Genomic DNA, 26,070 nt, shown 5'->3' with positions numbered 1-26,070 from the left:
AAGGTGGAGCTGACCAAACAGAGCCAGTGTTCACCAAACAACCTGATAAACGAGGCCAGAGTCCTACCAGGTGCTGGCAGTGATGACACACTCGCCTTGCCCAGTCCTGGCCTAGTACTTTGTCCCTACATCCCACCTGTGGGCACCCACCCACTCTCAGGTGTCCCTGTCTCAACAACAAACTCAGGCCACGGGGAGGGGTGGGGAGGGATTCAAGACCAAGGTTCTCCGAGGGCCAGGCCTCGAAGGGGCACACCCACACCCCATTGGCCAGACGCCGTCACGTGCGCACACCCACAGCAAGGGAAGCTGGAAGCCGGGCTGCCTTCTGGTGAGGAGAGGAGATTGACCGAGGGGACACGTGGGCCGTCCTGCCAGCAGGACCCTGAGTAAACGGGGCTGCATGGACGACCGACCCAGGCAGGAGCCGGCAACCTTGGCGGCCTCCGGGAAGAGACGAGAAAATGGGGGTCAGGAACAGGAGGGGCTTGGTGGCACTGCCTGTCCTGTTGTGGTGGCATTTTCTATCGTGCGTTACCTTAAGGGAAAAGAAAGCCTTTGGGTGGGCGGGGCGGGGGGAGAGCCCAAGGAAAACCAAAATTTCCACAGCTGGTCAAGGTTGTGAGGCTGCAGGACTGACTCCTCGGCCAGGGACGACGATGGCCCTCTCCGCCGTGCCGCGGGGGACCCGATAAGCGGGGCCAGGAGCGGGGGCCACAAGGCCGAGACCCCGCTTCCCCCACAACACCGGCCAGGCTCCAGGATAGGGGGAACCGCCACCGGCCCCGGGCGGGAAGAGTCACGGCGCCTGTGCAGTGGGCCGCACCACCGCGCCTGCGCACTGGGCTGACGCGCGGTGCACGTGGGCGGGGCCCCGCCTCCAGATCCTCCTCCCGCAGCCCGCGGGTGGAGGCCACGCTGAAGCCGGTGGGGCGGGAGCGCGGGGAAGCCATCTCCGCGGCCCGCGCACTCCCCCGGGACTGGCACCTCGCTCCGTGGGTGGGGCACAGGGCCCTGCAGGGTAAGCGGCGGGTTCCGCCGGGCCGGGATATCTATGCACGTGGGCCCCCTCGGGCACTGTGCGCTGCGCCCTGGAGAAGGGCCGGGGCGGAGCAGGGCCGGGGGCCTCCGGGGCTCAGACCCAGCGCCTGGCAACTACCCGGTCTTAAGCGGCAGCGCCTGGAGGCGGCCTCAGGGTCACTGGCAGCCAGGACTCCGCTGACCAGTGAGGGGCGCGGTCGGTGTTTTGGCACCGGGTGGGCAAGACAGTCGGAGTCTCCACCCCCAGGGAGCCTGTAGCACTGCTGTCTTCATTCATTCATCCAGGGTCTGCTGACCCGCTCCCAGCTCTGTGCCGGGCTCAGGAGATCCAATAGGGGCAGGACAGGCAGGGGAGAAAAGCCCGTTTAAACCTACCAGGAGACTTAGTATTTGTTCATGTGCTTTAATTTTGTATAGGTTTTAAGCATGTGCGGCAGTCATTTGCACGCACGGCCGTTTTGGGGTATTTTAACCTTGGGATAGAACTTGTATTTTGAGAGCCGAGCTGCCGTCCCCAGCTCCTAGAAAGCTAGTCGGGGGAGGGGGATGGGGCGGGGCCCATCTGGACATCACTGCCACAGCCCCACACCGAGATTCTCCTCTCTGACCCCGTCTCCCCCTGACAGAGGGAGGCACCCCCGCCCCAGGAGCCCGCTGAGAGCAAGGTTAGCTCAGCCAAACCTCTGTTTGCCTTTGTGCACCTACATCCTGCCCCACCCCCCAGCCTACTCCTCATTCCCTCCAGGCTTACCTCTCCTTACAGCTTTGTTCTAGACTCTCCTTTAAAGAACAAAACTCATCTAAAATTGTTTTCCTTGGTGATCCTCTGGAGAGGGCCACTGTGGTGTTAGTGGTGTCACAGAAATGTGATCTGCCCCTCCTTAGCTCTGGACAAGCACCTTACCCCATGGAATGAAACTGGCTTTTAGGCTCGGGCCTCAGGGCCATGGAGGTGATTGTGGGCCAGGCTGTTCCTGGCTCTGTGCCCCCTCAGGGTTATGTTCTGTTTGGCCTCTGCTTATGTCACCCTGAACTTGGTGTGTAACTTGAATGATTATGTGTATGTAATTTCACGTGAGTGTTTTTCGGTCGTCTGAAGTAGTCTTATATGAATAGGGAAAGTGAAGTGATGAAGCGCATGTGATTGGAGACATCACAGAAGCCAGAGACAGAAGCCAGAAACTCCTCTGCCTTGCCGCGTGCCAACTCTGTGATCCCAGGCAAGTCCGTTTACAGACATTCCCGGGCCTTGGTCCTGTTGTATGGAAGTAAGTCATCATATGTCGTGTGGTATATAAGTGCCAGCCTGTGGGCCTCTGGTAACAGGATCTAGCATATTTAAAGGGGTATTTTTTAAATGGGTAGACAAATTTAATGAAGAGCAACCTTTGCCTCGAAATTTAATATACTACCTGTTAGTCTGATCATGTATGTTATGCTTCTTAGACTAACATAGGACATGATAAAATTGGACTACGTAAAAGCGTTTTATAAAACGCTTTCAGAGTTGTAAGATGTTAGTATTGTTTTTGTGTCCTCACTAATCATCCTTGGAAATGGTAGCTTTAGAACTTTCCCTAGAAATACTTTTTTGTTAAATGATCACTTAGCAGTGGGAAACTTTGGGTTACTCTAACCTAACCAAAGGAGACCTCTGACAGGGCCTGTTGCCGGGTGAGAGCTGGCTGCCTGGGGATGGCTTCCTCAAGCACCAACCCCAAACCTGTCATCTTTCACAAGGCTCAGTTCTGTTTCTGACTGATGTCCCGCTGTCATTTCAAACTCGACGTGTAGAAAACCTGGTCACTGCCGTCTCCTGCCCCATCCCACATGGCCATCACATGGGTCCTGAAGCATCATCCGTGCCTCTTGGTGAATTGCTATGTCATCAGCTCGCTTTCTTCACCAGCAAGCGATGGCTGAGCAGCTGCTGGGCTCTGGCCTTGTGTCATGGGTGGGAGATCAGGATGACTGGGCTGGTCCCTGCTTCCAGAGAGGCACCATCTCACCAGAGGGAAGGGAGACACAAATGAACAACTCCACATGCAGCTTACTCAGGGAATGAGAGTGGAGAGCACCAAGGAACACAAAGGAGGAGCCTCTGGCTGCAGGTTTCAGAGCGGCAGTGAGCATAGCGTTTTGGGTAGGTTTTGCAGGGGTGTGGATAAAGGACCAAAGAAATAGGATGCTTAAAAAAAAAGAACAGAATATTTAAGGCTGTCCTAGATAAAGGCCTGTGTTCCAGACTGCTGTAGCAGCACAAGACAGGCTAAGTCCCTGCGCTCGGGGGCTGATGGCCTCGAGGGGACACAGACCTTCAGGAACAAATCCCACAGACTCATCATCATCACAGATAATGGTGGTGCTTGGTCAGGAGGGGGCAGGGAGTCATGGAGCACATGACTGTGGAGGTGGTCAGGGAAGGTGGGGATGGCAGCTTGTCAGCTGAGGCTTAGGGATGAGGACCAGGTCGGCCCACCTGAGCAGGGCCAAGAGAGGTAGAGACTAAGCACAGAGGCCGATGGGGGCCAGGCCTGGGCAGCGTATGATGTTATTCTGAGAGTGAAGTGAGGCCTGAGCTGGGGCTGGGGAGGGCGAGTCTTGGGGAGGGAGCTGCTGAGAGAGCCTTCCCTGAGGCCCCTTGTGCTCAGGGAGGGGTGCATTGTCTTGTCCCCCCGCCCCGTCCGAGCTTGGATGGTGAGCCTCTGGGAGGGCCTCTCCCCTGGCAGGGGCACAGGGCTGGCCCAAGGTTTGGACAGTGCTCCAGGGGCCGCAGGCATCCAGGTGTGACTGTAGGGCTGGATTCCCCGCAAGGGCCATTGTTCCGTCTCTCCTACCCCCAGACAGCCTGGGGTTGGCGTGAGGCCACCACAGGCTGCCCCCTACGCTTCTAGGCCCGGCCCCCGCTCCCCCTCCCCTGTGAGGGCCTTTATGCTGTCCTCCAGCCCTCCTCCCCCGCCACCATCCCTGTGTCCTGAGCACGGCCCACACACCCCCAGGGCTCTGGTCCACAGACACTCGCCCTGCTTCCCACCCGGCACGTGCCTGTCTCCCTCCCGCTGGGACGTCCACTCCACATCCCACGTTGACAGCCAGGGTGGACAGATGGTGGACGTCCTCAAGGGTAGGGGGAGCCCCGAGAACCAGGCGCCTCGCTTCTCGTCCTCTGAAGTCTCGGGTTCCCGCCCAGTGCCTCCGCTGAGCAAGTGCCTCCATTTTGGGGTGCATTGAACCAAACATAGGGGCGCTGAGTGGGTTTCCTTTGCTCTGGGCTTTGAAAGCACATGGGCATCATTTCCCTCTCGGCAGGAACATGTATATGAATGACAAGAGGTATCTGTTGTGAAACTCCCAGGAGAATGAGCCGTTTCTCTGATCTGTCTGTGGCTCTGCAGTCCCCAAGGGACAGGATCTTAAACCTTTAAATATAAGTTACCAACATGGGAGAAAAAGGGAGAGTGGAGAGAATGGCCTGCATATACATCTCTGTTACCTTGAAAGGTCTGGGGACACCACGCCCACGTGGCTTTTTTTTACATCTTTATCGGGGTATAATTGCTTTACAATGGTGTGTTAGTTTCTGCTTTATAACAAAGTGAATCAGTCATACATATACATATGTTCCCATATCTCTTCCCTCTTGCGTCTCCCTCCCTCCCACCCTCCCTATCCCACCCCTCCAGGCGGTCACAAAGCACCGATATCCCTGTGCCATGCGGCTGCTTCCCACTAGCTATCTACCTTACGTTTGTTAGTGTGTATATGTCCATGCCTCTCTCTCGCCCTGTCACAGCTCACCCTTCCCCCTCCCCATATCCTCAAGTCCGTTCTCCAGTAGGTCTGTGTCTTTATTCCTGTCTTACCCCTAGGTTCTTCTTGACATTTTTTTTTCTTAAATTCCATATATATGTGTTAGCATACAGTATTCGTCTTTTTCTTTCTGACTTACTTCACTCTGTATGACAGACTCTAGGTCCATCCACCTCATTACAAATAGCTCAATTTCGTTTCTTTTTATGGCTGAGTAATATTCCATTGTATATATGTGCCACATCTTCTTTATCCATTCATCCGATGATGGGCACTTAGGTTGTTTCCGTCTCCGGGCTATTGTAAATAGAGCTGCAATAGCAGCGAGTTTAGAGCCGTTTGCCTGGACCAGCACCTAGAGGGGATGCTCAGGCTGTGGGGCTATGGCCCAGGTCAGCACCTGCAGGACCGACAGCCTTGGACAGGTTGTCTAGTCTCTATGAACCTCAGTTCCTCTTCTGCAAAATGGGGATTCACCTTCCGGAATCATTCTGAGGATCAAATGAAACTTCTGACTCCACAGGAAAAATGCAGACCTGTGGACAAAGTTCTGGTTGAAGGAACTTTTTGTCCCTGAGCGCAGGGATTTCTGACTTGCCCTAGAACCTCGCAGCCTAACGGGTTTTTCCTGCCTCTCCTCCCATTCCACCAGCCGCTGTGGCACAGTCCTCAGCAGACAAGGAAATGAGAAAAGTACCAAACAATGGGAACCTGAGGGTGACGAAGGTGGCGTACCCGCTGGGGCTGTTCGTGTGCCTGTTCATCTACGTCGCCTACATCAAGTGGCACTGGGCCTCCGCCACCCAGGCCTTCCTCGGCATCCCCGAGGTGGCCACGGGGGCCCGGAGAGGCCAGCAGTCCCGCGGTCCCCCGGGGACAGCTGCCCGCGGGCCTGAGGTCTTCTACGGCATCATGTTCGACGCGGGGAGCACTGGCACCCGAGTGCACGTCTTCCAGTTCAGCCGGCAGCCTGGAGGTACCGGCTAGTAAGCCCTGGCCGCGCTCCCCTGTCCTCCGTCGCACAGCAAAGCATGGGCCCTCAGGGTGGGCTGGACCCCCGGCCTGGGACTCCCCGGGGAGCCTGTCGCCAGTGCCATTGCCCAGGAGTCCCAGATGTCCTCATTCGCACTGGCATCTGGTGACCACCTAGGGGCAGCTGAGATCCCAGAAGGCATTGGGGTGGCCTGTCCCCTCCCAGCGTCCCAGGCAGGTTGGGTGGCTAGGACCATGACTTAGGCCAGGGGTGAGTTTAAGGAAGGAAGTAGCCCCAGGTTCAGACCAGTGGGAGCGGGGAGTCCAGGAAAGTCAGGTACATGAGCAAAGACCCGGAGCCCAGGCCAACATGGAACTGCCCAGTGGGGCCGGGCAACAAGGGTGACAGATGGCAGTGGCCTCAGTGAGAGTAAAGCTGGGACCAGAGCCTGTGGGCCTGGCTTCCCAGGGGGGTGCTGAGGAGGAGTGAGGGTGGAGTTTGGGCATCTTCACCAGCGGGCTTCTCCCTGGGGAGACCCCCAGTGCCGCCCAGTCCCCCCTCCACCCCTTGTGGGTCGGTGTTCACAGCTGGGGTCCCTCCCCTCTGCTTCGGTGCTGACCCTTCTGGGCGTTTAACTGAACTGGTGTTCCGGATGCCTTTAGTAGGTCTCTTCAAACCTCTCATGGCACGTTTACCTACTTTTCATCTGCTTTATTTTTAAACTTGTTATAATGGTTAAATATTTATATGCTGGACTTAACCTACCTCCAAAATTGGTTTTGAAGCTAAGTTTAAGGCAACGTGTGTTGGCATGTAATCCTTCAGTAGCCATGAACCGGCGTGTTTTCTTTGGAGAGACCTCCTTACAGCAAGTTTGTTGCTGATTTTTCCTCCTTGGTCTATGTGTCTGCATTCGGACAGCACCCCTTGGCCTCGGTGTGCCTGGGAATGCTCTCCCTTGCTGTAAGCACATGAGTCCAGACCCCTAATAATCTAAAACACTCAATTTTTAAAAAGAAGGCTGAAATATTCTTTTTTAAAAAAATAGAATAGAATAGAATGTATAGAATAGAATGTATTAGAATGTATAATGCGTCCTATCTAGAATTAAGAAAATGATTTTCACATTTGCAGTTTGGAATCATTTGCCCTGCTCCTCCGTTGGGTTTTTTTCTGTTTTTTTGTTTGTTTGTTCTTTGGCCACGCGGCTGCGTGCAGGATCTTAATTCCCAACCAGGAATCAAACCATGCCTGCTTCAGTGGAAGAACAGAGTCCTAACCGTGGGACCACCAGGGAATTCCCTGCTTCTCTATTTGTTGAATCCACAAGAATTAACTCTGTTAAAATTTAACATTTTAAATGGGTAGTTTTTGGTATTTAAATTATACCTCAATAAAGTTGATTTTTTTTTTAAATAGGAAAAGTTCTGGCCAAATCATTAAGTATAATATTCATTGTGTAGCCAAACTAAAGAGGCAGAGTTTAGATGAGAAACAATGCAGGTCTGTTTTCAGAAGTCTGCCTGGAAAGTGTGGCTCCTCGTAGTTGTATAGATTCATGTATCTGTGTTTGTATTCACACTTGTGCCTGTTCTAAAACATGATTTTCCTTTAGAAACTCCCACCTTGACCCATGAAACCTTCAAAGCACTGAAGCCAGGTCTTTCTGCTTATGCTGATGACGTTGATAAGGTAACAGTGTTCTCTCATCTCTCTTTGCTCATCAAATTTGCCTTCTGTCGATTTGTTAAAGTGACTCTCTTTCTCTCAGATGCAGAGCCGTCCTCCCAGAGCAGCGTCTCTGCTGTGCTGACCTGGGACATTTCACTGCGTAGGACAGTCTATGGAGGACACTGGCATCCGTGAGAGGTCCCACCACCACCCCACATACACTACACACCACACCACACACACTGCACATGTATACACATACACACCACACGCAGAACCACACCACATACACAGCCACACACACCACACCACATACAGAGCACACACACATACACCACATACATCACACACATATACACACACACACAGCCACACGTATATACACAGCCACGCCACATACACACCACACCACACATGCACAGCACACACATACATATACACCACACACACACACCACATATATCCCCCAGCTGGCCCGCATGCCGCCCAGAAGTTACGGTGTGATTTAAAAGCACAAATGCTACAAACTTAGAAAAAGCATTATTTGAAAGTTTAACTTTTTTTTGTTTCGGTTTCTCTGATTGAAGATGACAAATGTTCACTAAAAAAATTAAAGTCAAAAAAATGTATTATGCAAAATCCACAGAACCAAATAAGTGTGTAAAAGAAATTTAGCTGAACCGTCAAATGGTGACTTTGGTAAGTTGGTGGCGTTTACACTTCTGAGCTGCACGAACACAGGGCACCTGTGTTCCAGGGGGCTCCCGAAAGCAGCCCCTCATGCAGCTGTCAGTTCCTTTGGCCCCAGCACGTCTTATCAGAAGCTGACGCAGCATTCTTGCCACAGATGCATCCTGATCCCAGACAGTGAGGTCACGGCCTTGCTTTCCTGTAACTTGGTTAAGAAACAAATTGAAAACAAATCGAAATGAGTGACTCTAGAGGTTAAACCTGATTAAATGATATATCTTGGAATAAACTCATGGGGCTTTTTATGTATTTTTATAAATTTATTTATCTATCTATCTATTTATTTATTTTTGGCTGCATTGGGTCTTCATTGCTGCACGTACGCTTTCTCTAGTTGCAGAGAGAGGGGGCTACTCTTCGTTGCGGTGTGTGGCCTTCTCGTTGCGGTGGCTTCTCGTTGCAGAGCACAGGCTCTAGGCACACGGGCTTCAGTAGTTGTGACGCGTGGGCTCAGTAGTTGTGGCGTGCGGGCTCTAGAACACAGGCTCAGTAGTTGTGGCTCTGCGGCATGTGGGATCCTTCCGGATCAGGGCTTGAACCCGTGGCCCCTGCCTTGGCAGGCGGATTCCCAACCACTGCACCCCCAGGGAAGCCCCTCATGGGGCTTTTTAAGTCTTACTCGTTCAGGCAGGCAGCACACATTCATGTGGGGTGACTGGTACAGCTTCCCAGCAGACCCCTCCCACTTCCTCCAGGAGGACAGTGTCCCTGGTTTCTCACTGTCCTGTGTTCCCGTCCCCTCTATTTACACACACAGTGGAGCACGTTCACGCTGTATGCGCTTTGCTCCCGGGGCTGAGCAGTGTGCCTTGGAGACTGTGCCCCGTCAGGAAGTAGAGTGCTCTGTCCTGCCATGCGTGTGCACGTTGCACTTGGAGAGCCAGCCCCTCCGGAGGGCCTGTAGGTGACCCCCGCCACCCTTCGCTCCTCACGGTTTGGGAAAGGCTGCTCTGTGTCATCTCATGTGCACTTCGTTCCCCTCACATGCCAGGGCGTCGCCTGGGTGAACTCTTGGGGGGTTTCTGAGTGAGAGGCACACGTGTCCCCCACAGGCATTGCTAACCACCCCCAGCATCGTACCCTCCACACGCCTGGTGAGGCTTCACGGCAGTCGTCCCCCGCCCTGCCCAGCCCGCCCCCCACGGCCCTGGTCCAGCATGGAGAGCTCAGCATTCCGGCAGGTGAAGTGATTCCTCGGTGTAGCTCTTCATGGGTTTTAGTGCCATGAGGGACCCCAGAATTCACTCATGGTGTCCAGGGGCGTCGCAGCTCGTCTGAGGCTGCTCGGGGCTGGTGGCAGGGCTGGCGGGGTTCCGGCTGCCAGGCGTGTAGAACCCTGGCCCGCTCCGCTGCCGAGGGTCCGCCCCACGCTCCTGCCTGCACCACTTGAGTCGCTGTCTCTGCTGCTTTGGAAAATTAGAAAAAATACGTTTATAAATTAATAAAACCAAAAGGGTGGGGAGCACCTGTGACCCCTGCATGCTGAGTGCAAACCCTGCTCTACCCACCATGTTCACAGAGCACCCCGGGAATTCAGGAGTTACTGGACATTGCTAAACAGGACATACCCTTTGAATTCTGGAAGGCCACCCCCTTGGTCCTCAAGGCCACAGCTGGTTTGCGTCTGTTACCGGGAGAAAAGGCTCAGAAGTTACTGCAAAAGGTGAGCTCATCCAGTTACCCCGGGGCGGGTGACTTGAGATAACTGAAAACATGGAACATCAGCCCGCGTCCAAGCAGGCAGACAGGCCACGGAGAAGCTCCCCAAGGAGGGAAGCATGTCGAAATGTTAGCAGTGTCGCCTTCGGTGGAGGGGTTGTGGCTGAATGATGCTTTCTTTCTCAGGATGTTTAAAGCTATTCATGTTTTCTAGAATGAATCTGTTTTATAAAAAGAACAAGTTGGTGTTAAAAATATATTGTGTTTTTGAAGGGCTTCCTTCCATCCAAGAACTTGCCGAGTGTCTAAGGCCGTGGGACCTGAATTCTTGACATTTCGGCTCAAGCCAGCCGTCCTCGTGGGAAGTGCAGGCTCCGCTCTTGGTCTGATGTTCAGATGTGACTGCTGAGGAGGCCCCTTTGTGTCTGCGCAAGCCCTGCACCTCCCTGCAGGCAGCTCTGGAGCCTGTCTTTGACATGTGCTTGCAGGGTTCTTACCATCAGGAATCAGGGAAAGTGTTCTCAGCAAAGTAGTCCTCCTCCACACTGTTTCTGAACCTGTTAGCTGCTAAATGACAGATGGTTGCAGGTTTGTCAAGGTCCCGTATAAAAACTACTGAATACCTTCACATGCTCGAGTTGGATTGTGGGACACAAGTGCAGACGTACTGAAGTTTCTATGTATCAATAATTGCTAAAAAAAAAAAAAAAAATGGAGAAGGAAATAAAGCCAAACACAGTTGCTCACCGCTTTCGCTTCCCCTGTGCCAGGTCCTCTCCCAGGAACATGCCCACCAGGCCACGTGGCGGCCCAGGGCTGGGATCCGCCTTGTGGGGCTTCCCACCCCTCGTGTCCTGTCCTAAAGCAGGGCAGTGATTGGGACTGTGAGTTTAGATTCTAAACGATAAAGGCTTGTCTCTCTTTACATTTAGGTGAAAGAAGTGTTTGAGGCGTCGCCGTTCCTCGTAGGGGACGACTGTGTTTCCATCATGAACGGGACGGACGAAGGTAGTCGCCAGAAGCTCCATGTGCCATGAGGCTGCCCCTCGAGGCGGGCTGCATGCGGGGCTGCTGTCAGCATTGCGCTGGGAGCCTTCCCTGGTTGAAGGCACAGACACCAAAGTGCCGGTCCCACCCCAGTCCGCAGTCTGACCGTCTCAGAGCACTGTATTCTTGGGGCCAGTGATAGAGACATTCTCCTCGTGACTGGCTCCAAGCCTGGCATATATCACGTTTCTGAAAACAAATCATCTTTTCTGATTTATTTTTTAATTAATTAATTAATTTGGCTGTGTTGGGTCTTCTTTGCTGCGTGTGGGCTTTCTCTAGTTGCAGTGAGCGGGGGCTACTCTTCGTTGCAGTGCGCGGGCTTCTCACTGCAGTGGCTTCTCTTGTGGAGCATGGGCTCTAGGCGCACAGGCTTCAGCAGTTGTGGTGTGCAGGCTCAGTAGTAGTGGCTCACGGGCTCTAGAGCACAGGCTCAGTAGTTTTGGCACACGGGCTCTATAGTGCAGGCTCAGTAGTTGTGGCTCACGGGCTCTATAGTGCAGGCTCAGTAGTTGTGGCGCACAGGCTCTATAGGGCAGGCTCAGTAGTTGTGGCGCACGGGCTCTATAGTGCAGGCTCAGTAGTTGTGGCGCACGGGCTTAGTTACTCCACAGCATGTGGAATCTTCCCGGACCAGGGCTCGAACCTGTGTCCCCTGCATTGGCAGGCGGATTCTTCACCACTGCGCCACCAGGGAAATCCCACCTTTTCTGTTTTAAGAACATTTAGAGAGAATCCCCAGTTGCTGATGCGTTAGAATGTTGCTGTTGCATTAATTCTAAGGGAGAGTCACTTCATAAGGTTCCTTACCAGCCCCTGACTTTAAACGTGACCTTCAGAGTTTGTTTGGGTGGAGGGAAAGGGAACATTGGTTTCTCATCCCACCTCTTCCAGAAAGAGGCAGTTGCTAAAGAGTGTGACCAAGAGATGTGACAGTTGGCTGAGCATGCTGATTTTTAGTGTGGTGTCTGTAGAGCAGGCTGCCAGAAGCAGCTGGATGGTTCTATGAGTGATGCCCGTGTCTGTACCTGATCTGCAGGCTGAGAGTAGTGAGGAAGTGGCCTCCCTGTGCTCCTGAAATCGGAAAGCTGTCATGAGTTCCCATTGCTGTTTACAGCATCTCAGGTGATTCAGATGCTGTTTGTGACCCTCTCTTGCAGGTGTTTCCGCGTGGATCACCGTGAACTTCCTAACAGGTGGGTTCCCTTCATCATAAAGCCAGCAGTTCACAGACACAGGTCTTTAGAGCAGGGGCCTCATTTCCACTCTAAAATAACCCTTTGGGTTGCTGACCCGAAGTAGGGTGTTGGGATGGGTGGGGCAGGCACCGAGCTTGCAGATGCAAATGCTGGAGATGCAGGGGGTCCTTCTCCAAAGGCTCAGCTCTGCCTCTGCTCCCACGGCGGCGTCCCCTGGCCACCGTCCTCATTCCTGAGAGAAGCCCTGAGTCACACTAGTCAATATTGGACGTGACGCAAATGCTGATCACCTTATAATTGAAGTCCTGCTGTAGGTAGAACAGGGAACAGTCATTTTTCTTAGATTACTCTCAGGATGCGGATTTTTGTCCCTTTGTTGTAATTATGGACAAGACCAGTGTGTCTGACAGATGGATGAGAAAGCAGGAAGTTTCCTGTAGGAGTTGCCGCCCCGGGGATGGGGAGCCATGTCAGGTGACCCAGGCTCAGGCCCCAGGAGCACAGGTTGTCCTTCGTTCAGATGAAAGCCACCACCGGGGCAGCTGTCCTTCACGCCCCCCAAATGCACATGGACATTTTCAAGTGGCCACAGCTTCTGTCTGTCTTGTTCTCTTTCCACGGAAGGGCCTGGCGTCTAACCTCCCCTTTTCTGCTGTTCTGTTTACTAACGGGCATTGCTGTGTGGATTTTACTCTCGGTGCTGCAGGCAGTCTGAAGACCCCCGGGAGGAGCAGCGTGGGCATGCTGGACCTGGGCGGAGGGTCCACCCAGATCACCTTCCTCCCGAGATTCGAGGTAACCCGCCGCCGCCCCCAAGGCCACCTGCCCCGTGGGGGAGCCTCAGCCCCGGGGGAGGTCTGTTCACTCAGCTTCTCTCCTGAGGGTCAGATCACCCGCAGCGAATGCTTCTTAGTTTGATTTTAACTCTGCCTGGAAAAAAGAAAATAGGAGTCTGGTCTTCAGCAGGGTGATAAACTAGATACTACCTGGAGACCTTGGGGCAGAGGGTGTGGGGTGGGTTCTTCCCCAACCCCCCGTAAGGGCTTCCAGGGAGGGGCCGGAGTCTGACTCAGATGGGACAGAGCCTCAGGCCTTTTCAGGATGGATGTTCTAAGGCAGGGGTCCCCAACCCCCAGGCTGCGGACTGGTAGGACCGGGCTTCACAGCAGGAGGTGAGCGGCGGGCAGCAAGCAAAGCTTTATCTGCCGCCCCCCATCGCTCGCATTACTGCCTGAACCGTCTCCCTGTCCATGGGAAACTTGTCTTCCACGAAACCAGTCCCTGGTGCCAAAAAGGCTGGGGACCGCTGTTCTAAGCGACACGAAAACGTTTCCAGTTGAGACTGCGTGCTGTTTTTAAAAAGCACTTTCCTCATCTGCCACTTTTTAAATTATTACTATTATTTTTAGTTTTAATGGAAGAGCCTTGGGACTCCCCTGGCGGTCCAGTGGTTAAAACTCTGCGCTTCCAGTGCAGGGGGCATGGATTCGATGCCTGGTTGGGGAACTAAGATCCCGCATGCTGCGTGGCATGGCCAAATAAATAAATATAAAACTTAGCATTAATGGAATAGCCTTAAATTTACGCATAACGCTTCTGGTTGGTCCGTATTTCCCAGAATGGGTAAATGTTACTCACAGGGAGGAAAGACACGGGACTTCCCTGGCAGTCCAGTGGTTAAGACTCCACGCTTCTACTGGAAGGGGTGTGGGTTCAGTCCCTGGTCGGGGAACTAGGATCCCACAGGCCTCTTGGTGCAGCCGGGGGGAAAAAAAAAAAAGAGGAAAGACAAAGTGTTTCACTGCTTGCTCCAAGCTGTTTCACAGCATGTGATTTGATGAAAGGCTAATTTAATTGAATACATCCGTGAATATCCCTGTTCTTTCAAATGAATTGAGGGAGTGGGGGACAATTTTTTATAAAGGCCAGCAGGAAAGGTGCTTTAACCCTTGTGTTCTTCCCCAGGGCACCCTTCAGACCTCCCCGCCCGGCTTCCTCACGTCCCTCCAGATGTTTAATAGGACCTACAGGCTCTACTCCTACAGGTTTGTTTTCAGGACTGAGCGTGGAGAGGTCCACTGTCCACGCATGTGGCTCAGCTTAGCACTGCAGGCCTCCCCCAGCCTCCGCCTCCCGCCTGGGGAGCGACCAGGGTGCTGGGCCATAGACTTGGTCCCAAAATCCCTGCTGCGGACCCCCCTGCAGCCTCTCCCTCCCTCCTTCCTTCTTTCTTCCTCTTCTTAATCCTCCTCTTCCTTTTTTAATTCACCTGTAGTAAGATTACATTTCTTCTTTTGTACTTATTCTCTTCTGCCTTGGAAAAGGTTTTTGGGAAAGTGGGGAAGAGTCCACAGATGGTGCAGGAAGTTTCTGGGCCGTCTTTTTTGCCACGTGGCGCCTTTAATAGGTTCTTTCCGTGAGGCCCGTCCACACCATAAAGCTGGGGACCTGTGTGTCGCCCTCGCTGGTGTCCACAGCTCCTGGACGAGCTCCCACCAAGTAAGAGCCTTCGCTGTCGAACTGAGGCGCTGGATGCCCTGAGCCCCACTGAGGGAGCTCCTGCAAGAAGCAGGAAGCTGCTGCCTTGCCCCTGGTTTCCTCCTTCCCCCCACATTTTGGATCCAGGCTGGCGAACGTGCTGCAGGCGGAGTTGAGGGAGGCCTCCGCTCACCTGGGTTCTCTCTCCGCAGCTACCTGGGGCTCGGCTTGATGTCGGCGCGGCTGGCGGTTCTAGGCGGCGAGGAGGGAAAGCCTGGTGAGTGGGGTTCAGAGCCCTCCCGGCCAGCAGGACTCGGGATCCCCAGAGGGTGCCCCCCCAGCCCTCGTTGGTGGGCCCCTGAAGACCTTCTCAGTTACTTTTAAAGAAAGATGCTAGTGAAGCGGTTTCTGGATCACCGAGTTGCAGGGGGTTCTTAGGAACCCAAGGAACTGGGTGTGATCGGAGTTGGCTTGTTTTTAAGGATTTACCACTGGGCGCACGGTGGGGGGGCTCCGACGGGGGCTTCAGGGGAGGTTCTGGCTCCTGAGAATGTCCCCTGTGTTCTTCTGCTCTCGAGGGGACTTGGAACGGGCTCTGCCTTCCTCCAGACGTGGCATTTGGGGACGAAGCCTGTGTCTGTTCCCAGGCCCTCTCTGCGCCATCCTGCCCTGACGTGCTTGGCTTGGGACAAGCCAGGCGTTGCTGGCGGGCGCTCGAGCCCCTGGGACATTCAGGGGACCACATGCCCGAGGCGAGCGGGGGCCCTGCTCTGAGGCCGCCTCGGCCTGTCCCCTCGAAGGCCTCGGTCAGACGTGCGCAAGCCCAAGCATGTTCTCGGCCACGCACACCCCCGGCCCAGGACTTCCGCTGCCTCTTCCAGGGCCTGGCTGTTCTGACAGAGCGGGAATGTTCCACTGGAATTGTTTTCCACGCACATCCTGCTGTTTAACCTCGTAACAGTGGCCCCTTTTTTGCAAACCAAAAACGCGTCCACGTCTCAGAAACACCCACGACCACACTCTGGGCCAGAAAACACTTGTTAGCCAGTGGAGGACGGCAGGCACCCACCTGCCCGTCTGTGCCGGCCTCAGGGTCCTGTCCCTCCTGCACCCCAACCCGGCAGAGCGGCGGGGAGCCGTGTGTCTTCACGTGGGGCTGTGACAGCCACCAGAAGGGGTGCAGACCCCTCGCTGCCCTAGGGAGGCGTCTCCCGCCGTGTGAGTCGTTGTCACTCAGCAGACCACCCACCGCCCTGAGTAGCTGCGAACAGCAGTCGTCTTATCTCAGGATTGCACAGGCATCCACTCGGCGGTCCCTTTGCTGGGGTCCCTAGGGTCCTGTGAGGTGGCATTTTGGGTGCGTGTCTGGCCTCTACCCCGCAGAGCAGCCTGCACTTCTCCCTGGCGGCTCAGAGGAAGGAAAGCCTCCTGAAGTCCCACGGCCTTGTGTCCTGCACGTTCCGCTGGTGCAGGCGGGCCCAGGCCAGAATCAGGCAGGCACAGGGACCCACTCGGCAGGACGCCAGGAGGCGTGTCCCTGAGGGCTGGCGTCCTGGGGCCCTGGAGGCTGCCCCACGGGGAGCCACTGGGGTCGTCATGAGCGTCGCCTGGAACCCCGAAGCCCCTCTGTGGCCGTGAGCTGGGAGTGGCTCTGCTGGGCTTCCGCCTCCCGAAGCTGACTCGGGACGCTTCCGCAAGTCCATCCCGCGGCAAAAAGGAAGCGTGTCCCCTTGACCCTCCGAGGCCCTCGGTGCTGTCGGCCTCCCCTCAGCGAGCCCCGTCTCAGCTCCAGGCCTGCCCTCACCCCACCACGGTCAGTGCTCTTTATCCGACTCTGTCTCTTTCTGTTTCAGCTGAGGATGGAGCAGAGTTGGTCAGCCCTTGTTTGTCTCCCGGTTTTCGAGGAGAGTGGGAGCACGCTGAAGTAACGTACAGGGTGTCAGGACAGGAGGCAGGTACGGCACGTTTATCCTCCGTGGGTGGCTCGTGAGGGTCGACGGCAGCCCCTTCCCTCCGGACACCTCAGAGAAGCAGAAGTGTGTACTTGCCCGCAAGCCGGCTATGGTTCTGGAATCCCCAGCTCCTGCGGGGTCCCTGCACAGGGCTCCCTTGTCCGCCGCTCTTCCAGGGACCCGATTTCCCAGCAAGCCTCCAGTGGGGAGGATCTGGACGTCCCTCGGCTTCGAGCAGACAGCCAGGTGTGGCTGTGGGCCTGGCAGCTCTGTGGGAAATGGCTTCTCCTCCCACACGCGCCGCCTGTGCTCCGGCGAGGGCGGGAGAGGCCACAGAGCCCCAGGCCTGTCTCACCCACAGGGTCCTGTGGCTCTGTGCTCTGAGTTTCTTCTAAAAGAGATGCTGAAACGTTGTGTCCAAGCTGGGCACGTGGGCGTGAGGTTTGCCTCTGGTGACAGGGCTGTCGCTACTCACAGCACTTGTGACGCCAAACGTGTGGGGGTTTTCCCACAGCGGCCAGTTCTCTGGCAGCAGCAGGGTGTCCTGCAATTCCCTTCGTTCCGACACTGACTTCCGGAGTCAGTGCAGCCCCCATCAGATGAGGCCCTCCCCGACCTTTGCAAGTGCTGGGCCTCCCATTCTTCTGACCGACCGTCGACAAATCAGGGGTTCCCACAGCCTCCTCCTCAAATTTGATAATTTGCTGGAAGCACTCACAGAACTCAGGGAACATGTTCCTATCACTGGTTTCTTATCAAGGACACAGCTGAGCAACAGTGAAACGGGAGAGAGGCACAGGGCAGGCGTGTCAGGAGGGCGCCCGGAGCCCCCCTCTTCCCGGGAGCCCCCTTCCCGGGAGCAACCCCCTCTCCCTGGGAGCACCCTCCCTCCGGGAGCATCTTCTCCCTGGGAGCACCCTCCCCCTGGGAGCATCCTCTCCCTGGGAGCAGCACCTCCATGTGTCTCCAACCCGGAAGCTCTCTGAGCCCCATCGTGTAGGGTTTTCACAAGGCTCGTGGCAGAGGGACTGATTAACTCAGTGGCTGCTGGTGACTGACTTAATCCCCAGCCCCCTGCCCACGCCCTTGGGGGTGGGGCTGAAAGTTTCAGCCCTCTAATCACCAGCTCCCATCCTGAAGCCATCAGGACCCACCCGGAGTCACCTCGTTAGCACAACCCAGGTGGACTGAAAGGGGCTTATTATGAATCACAGAACGTCTCTCTCACTCTCACCACTCAGGGTCTTACAAGGCTTTACAATCTCTGTGCCAGGAGCCCAGGGTGGAGAACAAATGCACATTCCTTACTATCCAGTGATAAACGGAAGGGGGCTGTGGGTACCAGGGGGGATCGCGGTCTAAAGACGACCAGGGAAGGCCTTATGGGGTGATACCTGAGACAAGACATGAAGAAATGGGAAGTGAGTGCCAAGCCGAGGGAGCAGCACATGCAAAGGACCAGAGGCGGCTGCTGTGTTTAAGGAACATGGAAGAGGTGGTGTGATGGGTCAGACGAGGGAGAGTGCAGGGAGATGAGGTCCCAAGTGCAAGGGTGCAGCTCCCAGGGCCCTGGGAGAGCTAAATGGAGCTGCCGTCAGACGTGGAGCAGGGCTGGGGCAAGCTCAGACCTGGGTCCAGGTATGGGCTGTGGGCATCCATGTCCACTGACTCAGTCTTGTGTTGTCGCTCTCCTTCTGAGCAAGGAGTCAGTGACCAGCCCTGTGAGCTTGGCACGCTGCCTGTAGGCTCCAGCTTCCTCATCTGTGACAGGAGGGAGGTGCAGGCCCCACCCAGGCGGCTGGTGAGATGGAGTGGGACAGTGCACACTCGAGCTCAGCACAGGGCTGGCAGGGTGAGCGTGGGGTGGACCCCCTGGGCTGCATCACGGCAGCTGCAGGTGCCCAGCTGGAGGCGCGTGACCTTCAGGGTCGGGCCACACTCTCTCGGGCCACCTTTCATGCTCACAGTTTCTCCCCTTGAGCTGGCCGCAGCACGTGGCCCCTGAAAAGTTGCTGGTGAACACCCCCAGGTCGCAGTCACCCTGGGCTATGTGGTCAGGCGCCCAGAGCCCACTGACCGCTGAGTCTGCTCTCCCTTCGCTCCAGCGGGGAGCCTCTACCAGCTGTGCGCCCGCCGAGTGTCCGAGATCCTCCGAAACAAAGTGCACAGGACGGAGGAAGTGAAGGACGTGGATTTTTATGCCTTTTCCTACTATTATGACCTTGCCGCAAATGTGGGCCTCATAGGTAAGGGTGCAGCTCGGTTGGGCTGTGCAGGGACTTGGGTGTGGGTCCCCGGGTGGAGGGCCCGTCAGTCACATCAGGGTGATAGAAATAGAGGGAGGGCGGGGACGTGTCACTGAGTAGAGAGTAGTAGGCCCCCTTTTTATAAATAAGTCAGTCCTCTGAGCCGCTCAGTGCAGGAAGGCCTCTTCGCTGTCCGTTTATTCTCCTTTCACCTGTGTGATTCTTAAACCGTCAGCCGCTGGTACCCAGGCCAGCAGGAGGGCTCAGCCCACCCCTCAGATTGCCCTCAGGAGCCTGGGGGCATCACCCTGACCCCTCCCCAGCCCGCGGTGCCGTCAGGACAGAAGACGGTATCATGAGTCTGGGACCGGAGCTAGTCAGACCAATTGGAAACCCTCGAGAGGGTTGTGAGGTCACTTCAGTGGATCGTGACCCGACATGTGTTTTGATGAAATAAATTGAGGATATTAGAACGTGTTGCCCGTGGCAAGGGTGAGAACGTTAATGTCCACAGAAAGCCGCCCTGGAGAGACCGAAGCCGTCAGGTTCCGGCTCGCTGGGCCCCACTGGGCTACACTCTCGGACCCAGTGTGGATGGCAGCCAACCGGTCCAGGCGGAAGGTGACCTCTCACCCCTCACCTAGGCCCAGGCCCCTCCCTCTGGGGCACCCCAGCAGCTGCCCCTCGGCCGCCTGGTCTGCAGGTTCCCTGTAGCTGGAGCCAGGGCACCGTCGTCTGCACGCCGATGCCCAGACGTGCGGCCACCTGCATCTGACCCCCCATCCCCAGGGTACCCCAGGCGCAGGCCCAGGGGCCTCAGTGCCGTCTCGCCTCCACGGTGCTGGTGCAGACTGGGTGCCCCGTTTCCTCCACAGATGCAGAGAAGGGAGGCAGCCTTGTGGTCGGAGACTTTGAGACTGCGGCCAAGTACGGTGAGTGGCCTGGAGGCAGGACGCTGGCCCAGGCATGAGGCAGGCGCTGGCCCCAGAGCTCCTGGTCGGCCCCTGACTGTCGACCGGACGAGCCTTCGGGGGTGTGAGAGTGTGTAGGGGCCGCTGAGCTAGCTCAGACCGCAGGCCCACCGCGCCCTGTGTGGCCTGGGCAGTGGAGGCAGGCGTTTCTAGTCCCAGTGTTGTGAGGAACAGACTCCCTTGATTTCACTTTTTCTGACTCTTTCTCTGTGACTCAGGTGACCTCAACTCCCCAAAGTGTCCCAGCAGATTCACAATTGCCAGGGACCCCTGCACCGCAGAGTCCAGTGTGGGGGACGGAGAGCTGTCCCCCGGGGTGTGCCCGGTGGCTGCCACTCCCCCCACTCCTCCGTGGCCGGGTGTACGGACTGCTTGTAGATTCTGCTCTTTGGTTGCCTTTCCCAGTTGCGGGTCAAAGGGGTTAAACGCTGTATGTTTCTCCGTAGAAAGACCTTCTCTCCCTCCCGTCAGAAAAGGCTTTTTTAAAATCGTTCTCATCACCTCTGGGTTTGTCTCCCAGACACCAGCCAGAAATGGTTCTGAGCAGAGGCCGTGGGTTGGTTTGTCCGTCCCCGTCGTGAACAGGGGTGGGGTGTTCTGTGCCAGCTTGGTGGGTGCTTCCAGTCCCTAGAAGCCCCAGGTCCACGCCTAGGAGAGGTGTCGGGGGTCACGGTGCAGAGATGGGGCCTGGAGGCAGGCAGTGGGCACTGGGTTGGCCTCAAGTCCCTGCCTGTGCTGTGCTCTGACCAGCAGTGAGGCCCCGGGTGGCACAGGGCCTGGCGGCGGGGGGGGGGTGCCCCAGGGGGGTGGAGTCTGGCTGCTCGCACTGCCCCCCTCCACGTTCCCCCACCCAGGAGCCCTTTTCCCCTCAGTGTGCCGGACGGCGGAGACCCAGCCGCCGCGCAGCCCCTTCCTGTGCCTGGATCTCACCTACGTCAGCTCGCTGCTCCATGGACTCGGCTTCCCAGGGGACAAAGTGCTGAAGGTGGGGACTCCCCCGGTGCCCCCAGCCCCCACCCGTCGCGAGCACATGCCCGCCTTTCACACGCATGTGCTCCCTTCCACCCCCCCGCCCCTTGTCTTTTCAAGTTGACCCGGAAGATTGACAACGTGGAGACCAGCTGGGCTCTGGGGGCCACTTTTCATTACATCGACTCCCTGAGCCGACAGAAGAGCCCCACCTTGTAGCAGCCCAGCTGCCAGCCATCCCCGTAGAAGTACTGTCTCTGCGAGAACAGGCCCCTTTGGGACCCCCAGTGTGCGGGGAGGGGGTCATGGCACAGGCTGAGACCCTCCTCCCCGTGACCTCACAGACCGGCCCCTGGACGTGCTGGAACACGGCCCAGGACTTGTTTCCCGGTGGCCAGTGACCAGACAGCGTAAGGGGCACAGGCTGAGGCCAGGGTGGCACAGCCGCTGTCCCCACCGTCCCATCTCAGGGCTGGGGCGGCTGTGACACACGTCTGGTGACGGGAGTCTTGTTTTGTCCCACTGCCCCCAGCGGGAGCCCCCTGGGCTGGTGGGCCAGGCGTCTCCTCCGTGGGTGTAGACTGTGACGTCATCCAGAAGCTGCTTCCTTGGGTCCTCGGGTGGCTCAGGGTTAGCTGGCGGGTTGGCGCTGAGACTGGAAAGAGGGGCTGGAGGAAATGCCTCTTTGTGGCCCGTGTGCCCTGGCTTCTCGAAGCGGTCTAAACGTGAGCGTGAGCTGCTGTGAGATATCTGTGTCTGTGAGTGAGTGATGCCTGTGTGGTGCTGCGTGCTCGTGTAGCAGCTGTGTTCTGAGCCCAGTGGATGTGTCGCTGCCCTGAGCCATTTGCAGCCCAGCGGTGTCAGTCGGGCTGGAGCCCCAGATGCGCCCTCTCACGGCCCGTCCCCGCAGGCTCGCAGGATGCTGGCTGAGCTGTGCAACGGGATGCTATGTGTCCCAGGCCCGCAGCCGTTCCTGTGGCATATGCACTGTTCACGGAATAAGCTGAACCTCATGTGTTCCACTTGAAATAAAGGGTTTTCCAGGGTTTCTGCTCCTCTGATTCCTCTCGGTGAGTGCCAGCCGTGTCCCTCTACCCCGGGTGTCAGGCACCTGAGGTCCCTGTTCACCAGAGTTTAAACAAAAACCTGCCCAAGTGGGTGACATGTGATGGCAGGATTAAATCCTGTCGGTACATCTTGGGGAGACAACAGCAGACGGACACACAGAAGCCCCCGTCGGGCCCTCCTGGCGTCCCCTGTCCGGGACTGGCCCTGTGGAGGCCCAGGCTGTTCTGGGGTCTGGCAGGGCAGAGCCCCCTCGACTGTGACTCGCGGCACTGCCAGGTGAGGATCTGGGCTCATCACCTCCAGCGGCCGTGGGGTCTTGAGCGAGCGCCGAGCTCCAGGTTGCAGTGTGTTCAGCAAGGATCTGGCTTTAATCCAGGACAGTCGGAAGGGGATCACGGGCCGGACAAAGACTGGACAGACCCCTCCCAGGGCTGCAGCGGGTCCAGAGTGACATGACTGCTGAATAAGCCCACGTGTTAGGCCTGTGGACACGGATCCCTGACCCTGGAGTGGGCAGGCCCAGGAGAGGGATGCAAGTGTACAACCTGAGAAGCGCTAAGCCTGCAGGACAGCCACGTGGGGAGTCCCCACCCCCTCCTGCGTGTCCTGACCCAGTCTGGGTTGGGGCGTTGCCACAATCACAACCCTCGAGGGCTGGAGGGAGGCCACCAGGATGCAAACACTGGAAACTGGAGCCAGCTGTCCTCTGCCCGGTGGTTTGCCTGAAGTGTCAATACTGGGGTAGGGGGCAGAGGTCTGCATGCGACACAGCAGGAAAAGACAGAGCAGGAAGATGCTTAGCCACGTCAGCACTAAAGCTCCAGGCTCTACTTGACAAGGACATGAAAACCAGCTCCCCTCCACCCAGTACCCCCGCCTTGGTGGGCCTCCCAGCCCCTTCCTTCCATGATACCTTACAGTTTAGATACTTAATGGACTCCAGAGGCAAGGAATCAAAAATGCATGAAGGCAGAAGTGAAAATTGATTTGGTCTGTTTATAGGTTGGTGATCTCACATCTGAAAGAAATAAACAACTGGACTTTTCCCGAGAGATTCCCAAATAAGTCATGGAATGTTTTTGAGCTGAGCAGAATATGCAAGTCATTCACTGAGTGTCTTTGTGATAATGAAGTAGGCTCTTGTTTTTTAAAAATAGCCACACGTGCACATCCCAACACGTGAGTGATGCATATGCATGAAGAGGCTCCCGCCCACACGCCCTGCCCGTGTTTCCCGCACCCCACCTTCCCGCCCTCACTCAGAACAGCTGCCCCGTCTGGAGGACAACCCCGCGGTGTCCAGATGTTTGCACTCCCACACCCGTGTGTGTGAGCTGGCCTGACATTGCGGACCCAACTGCAGGAACGTGCTTTATTTTGTCTTAGGGTGCTTCTTAGAGGGGATTTTAATAAGGAATTTTAAATCTAAATTAAATTGCAGCTTGAGCTGAATGATGGTGGAGGGGCTCGGATCAACATAAATTAGAAAATAATGGAATTAAACTGATTTTTACTCCCTATATGAAATGTACCCTCTCGATACTCAGAATAGTTCAACCTACTTCCCCTTTGTCTTCATGGGGTTAAGTATCTTGAGAAAACAGAAAATGTGCCGGGAGCTCTGTGTCTTAGGTGACTCACTGAGGCGTCCCACTGGGAGACCCAGCCTGGACTTCTGGGGTCCAGTTCTGAGGGGGTGTTGTGTGGAGTTGGGGTCTATCTTCCCTGCCCTCCTGGAGGAGATGGACGAGTCTTAAGGGTGATATAAACGGAGTGGTTGAAGGGGCAGCCTTGCTGATCTAGGGAACTGCTCGAGGTGACAAGCACCTGTGAAGATCAGGCCCTGGTGGGAGCAAAGTCCTTTAAGAAGCAACACTTTTCCAGAAGACAGAGTTGTGAGACCCCTGGAGGAGCTTCGAGAAGGACTTCACTTGAAATACCCCCAAGGGTTTGCCTGCTGCCGTTATGCCACCTCATGCAGAACGGGAACAGCTTCCCCAGGCAAGACATCATGTCTTGAACTGTTCTTTTCTTAACTGAGGTACAATTGACATATAACATTGTATCAGTTTAGGTGTACAACATAATGATTCCACATTTGTATATGTTGTGAGGTGATCACTGATAAGTCTAGTTAACATCTGTCACCGTACATAGTTACAGAATGTTTTTTCTTGTGATATCTACTCTCTTAGCAACTTTCAAATGTACAGTACAATATTATTAACTATGGCCACCATGCTGGACGTTACGTACCCAGGGCTTTTATTTTATAACTGGAAGTCTGTACCTTTTGATCTATTTCACCCCCCCCCCACGCCTTACCTCTGGAAACCACCAGTCTGATCTCTGTTTCTATGACTTCTGTTTTCTAGATACCACATGTGTGATCATATAGTATTTGTCTTTCCCCGTCTGACTTATTTCACTTAGCATACTGCCCTCTAGGTCTATCCATGTTGTCGCAAATGGCAAGATTTCATTCTTTTTTTACGGCTGAATAATATTTCACAGTTTTTCATCCATTCATCCAGCAATGGACACTTAGGTTGCTTCCATATCTTGGCTACTGTAAATAATGCTGCTATGAACATTGAGGTGCATGTATCTTTTCTAATTAGTGATTCCATTTCCTTTGGCTATATTCCCCGAAGTAGGATTGCTAGATCATACGGTAGTTCTATTTTCTATTTTTTAAGGAACCTCCAGATCATTTTCCGCAGTGGCTGCTGCAATTTGTATTCCCACCAACAGTGCACAAAGGTTCCCTTTTCTCCACCTCCTTGCCAACACTTCTCTCTTGTCTTTTTGATAGTAGCCATTCTGACAAGCGTGAGATGATATCTCATTGTGGTTTTGATTTGCATTTCCCTGATGATGAGTGTGCTGAGTGTCTTTTCGTGTACCTGTTGGCCATCTGTATGTCTTCTTTGGGAAAATGTCTATTCAGATCCTCTGCCCATTTTTAAACAGATTGTTTTGTTTTTTGCTATTGAGTTGTATGAGTTTGTTATGTAATTTGGATATTAGCCCCTTTTCAGAGATATGATTTGTAAATATTTCCTCCCCTTCAGTAGGCTGCCTCTTTTTTTTTTTTTTTTTTTTTTTGGCCGTACGCGGGCCTCTCACTGTTGTGGCCTCTCCCGTTGCGGAGCACAGGCTCCGGACGCACAGGCTCAGCGGCCATGACTCACGGGCCCAGCCGCTCCGCAGCATGTGGGATCTTCCCAGACCAGGGCATGAACCCACGTCCCCTGCATCAGCAGGCAGAGTCCCAACCACTGCGCCACCAGGGAAGCCCAGTATGCTGCCTCTTTGTTTTGTTGACGGTTTGCTTTGCTCTGCAGGGCAGGAACATTTTAAATTGTGGCTGCTTTGTCAGATTTCCCTAACTCCACTGGCAGCTCTGGTGCCTGCTTCCCAAGCCCTCATCAACACAGCCATGGCCAAGCTGTTTGCTCTGCCATTCTGTCAGGTAAACAATGAAAACTGATAGTTTTACTAGGTACTGATCTAATTCATCTTGTGTGCGTGTGTCTGAGTATTTCCTTTTCTGTGAAAAGGAACATGTACATGTCCTTCTGTACATGTACATCTGTACATGTCCATCTGTACATGTCCATTGCCAATTATTCTGTAAGAGTATGGTCATTTTCTTACTGATTTTAAGAGATTTTTATATATTAAGGAAATTAGCTATCGTGGTAGAATGTGTTACAAATTTTTTCCCATTTTATTATTACTTTTTGACTTTACAATATTTTTTCAATACACAATTTTACTATGTTGATGTATTTAAATATATCTAATTGTTTGTTTGGGGTTTTTTTGGCCGTGCTGTGAGGATTGTGGGATCTTAGTTCCCCAACCAGGGCTTCAGCCCAGGCCCCGGCAGTGAAAGCACCAAGTCCTAACCATTGGACCACCAGAGAATTTCCTAAATGTATCTAATTTATTACAGTTTGATACAGTTTATCTTATTTGATGAATTCTGGGGTTTGTGTCATAATTAGAAAGGCTTCCCCAATGAGACAGTTTTAAAAGTTAACCAAACAGTGTTTTTCAAATGTAGTTTTAGTTTTTACATTACTTTAAGAACCCCCCACACATGCTTTTGAGTACTCTCAGGCACAGCAAATCATTGTTTCGGGGTGGCTATGATTTTTAGAACAATTTCAGAATCATTGGAAGGCAAATATAATATTCGAACTGGGATAATACCATTTTTGGATAAAA

At 54.7% G+C, this 26,070-nt stretch overlaps 1 protein-coding gene across 3 annotated transcripts; it reads left to right on the top strand.

Moving 5' to 3' along the window:
* The first annotated feature begins 884 nt into the window (after positions 1 to 884).
* Positions 885 to 22,770, top strand: ENTPD6 (ectonucleoside triphosphate diphosphohydrolase 6). Of its 3 annotated transcripts, none has more exons than XM_060122373.1 (14): positions 885 to 1,021; positions 2,158 to 2,309; positions 5,504 to 5,827; positions 7,440 to 7,516; positions 9,765 to 9,908; positions 10,837 to 10,912; positions 12,112 to 12,147; positions 12,857 to 12,945; positions 14,116 to 14,195; positions 14,841 to 14,905; positions 16,482 to 16,583; positions 18,686 to 18,826; positions 19,702 to 19,758; positions 20,670 to 21,984. In XM_060122373.1, exons 3-14 carry the CDS (start codon positions 5,536 to 5,538, stop codon positions 20,888 to 20,890), a joined length of 1,380 nt encoding a protein of 459 aa, XP_059978356.1. In that variant the 5' UTR covers positions 885 to 1,021; positions 2,158 to 2,309; positions 5,504 to 5,535; the 3' UTR covers positions 20,891 to 21,984. The 3 variants fall into 3 exon arrangements, with proteins under 3 accessions (XP_059978356.1, XP_059978359.1, XP_059978358.1); XM_060122375.1 differs by lacking the exon at positions 885 to 1,021 and having other exon boundaries at positions 2,188 to 2,309; positions 20,670 to 20,782; positions 20,887 to 21,980; XM_060122376.1 differs by lacking the exon at positions 2,158 to 2,309 and having other exon boundaries at positions 903 to 1,021; positions 20,670 to 22,770.
* Positions 22,771 to 26,070: the final 3,300 nt, after the last annotated feature.

This window comes from Lagenorhynchus albirostris, chromosome 15 (assembly GCF_949774975.1).
Source record: "Lagenorhynchus albirostris chromosome 15, mLagAlb1.1, whole genome shotgun sequence".
NCBI classification, from domain to species: domain Eukaryota; kingdom Metazoa; phylum Chordata; class Mammalia; order Artiodactyla; family Delphinidae; genus Lagenorhynchus; species Lagenorhynchus albirostris.
Note: the sequence above shows the minus strand (reverse complement) of the source record. Positions and strands in the feature narration are given on the sequence as shown.

Excerpts from the sequence above, each read along its gene's own strand:
- ENTPD6 (XM_060122376.1), top strand. The coding sequence starts at position 5,536 with ATGAGAAAAGTACCAAACAATGGGAACCTGAGGGTGACGAAGGTGGCG. Across the intron at positions 9,909-10,836 it reads CTCAGAAGTTACTGCAAAAG|GTGAAAGAAGTGTTTGAGGC; the intron begins GTGAGCTCATCC and ends CTTTACATTTAG. Across the intron at positions 16,584-18,685 it reads GGTGTCAGGACAGGAGGCAG|CGGGGAGCCTCTACCAGCTG; the intron begins GTACGGCACGTT and ends CCTTCGCTCCAG.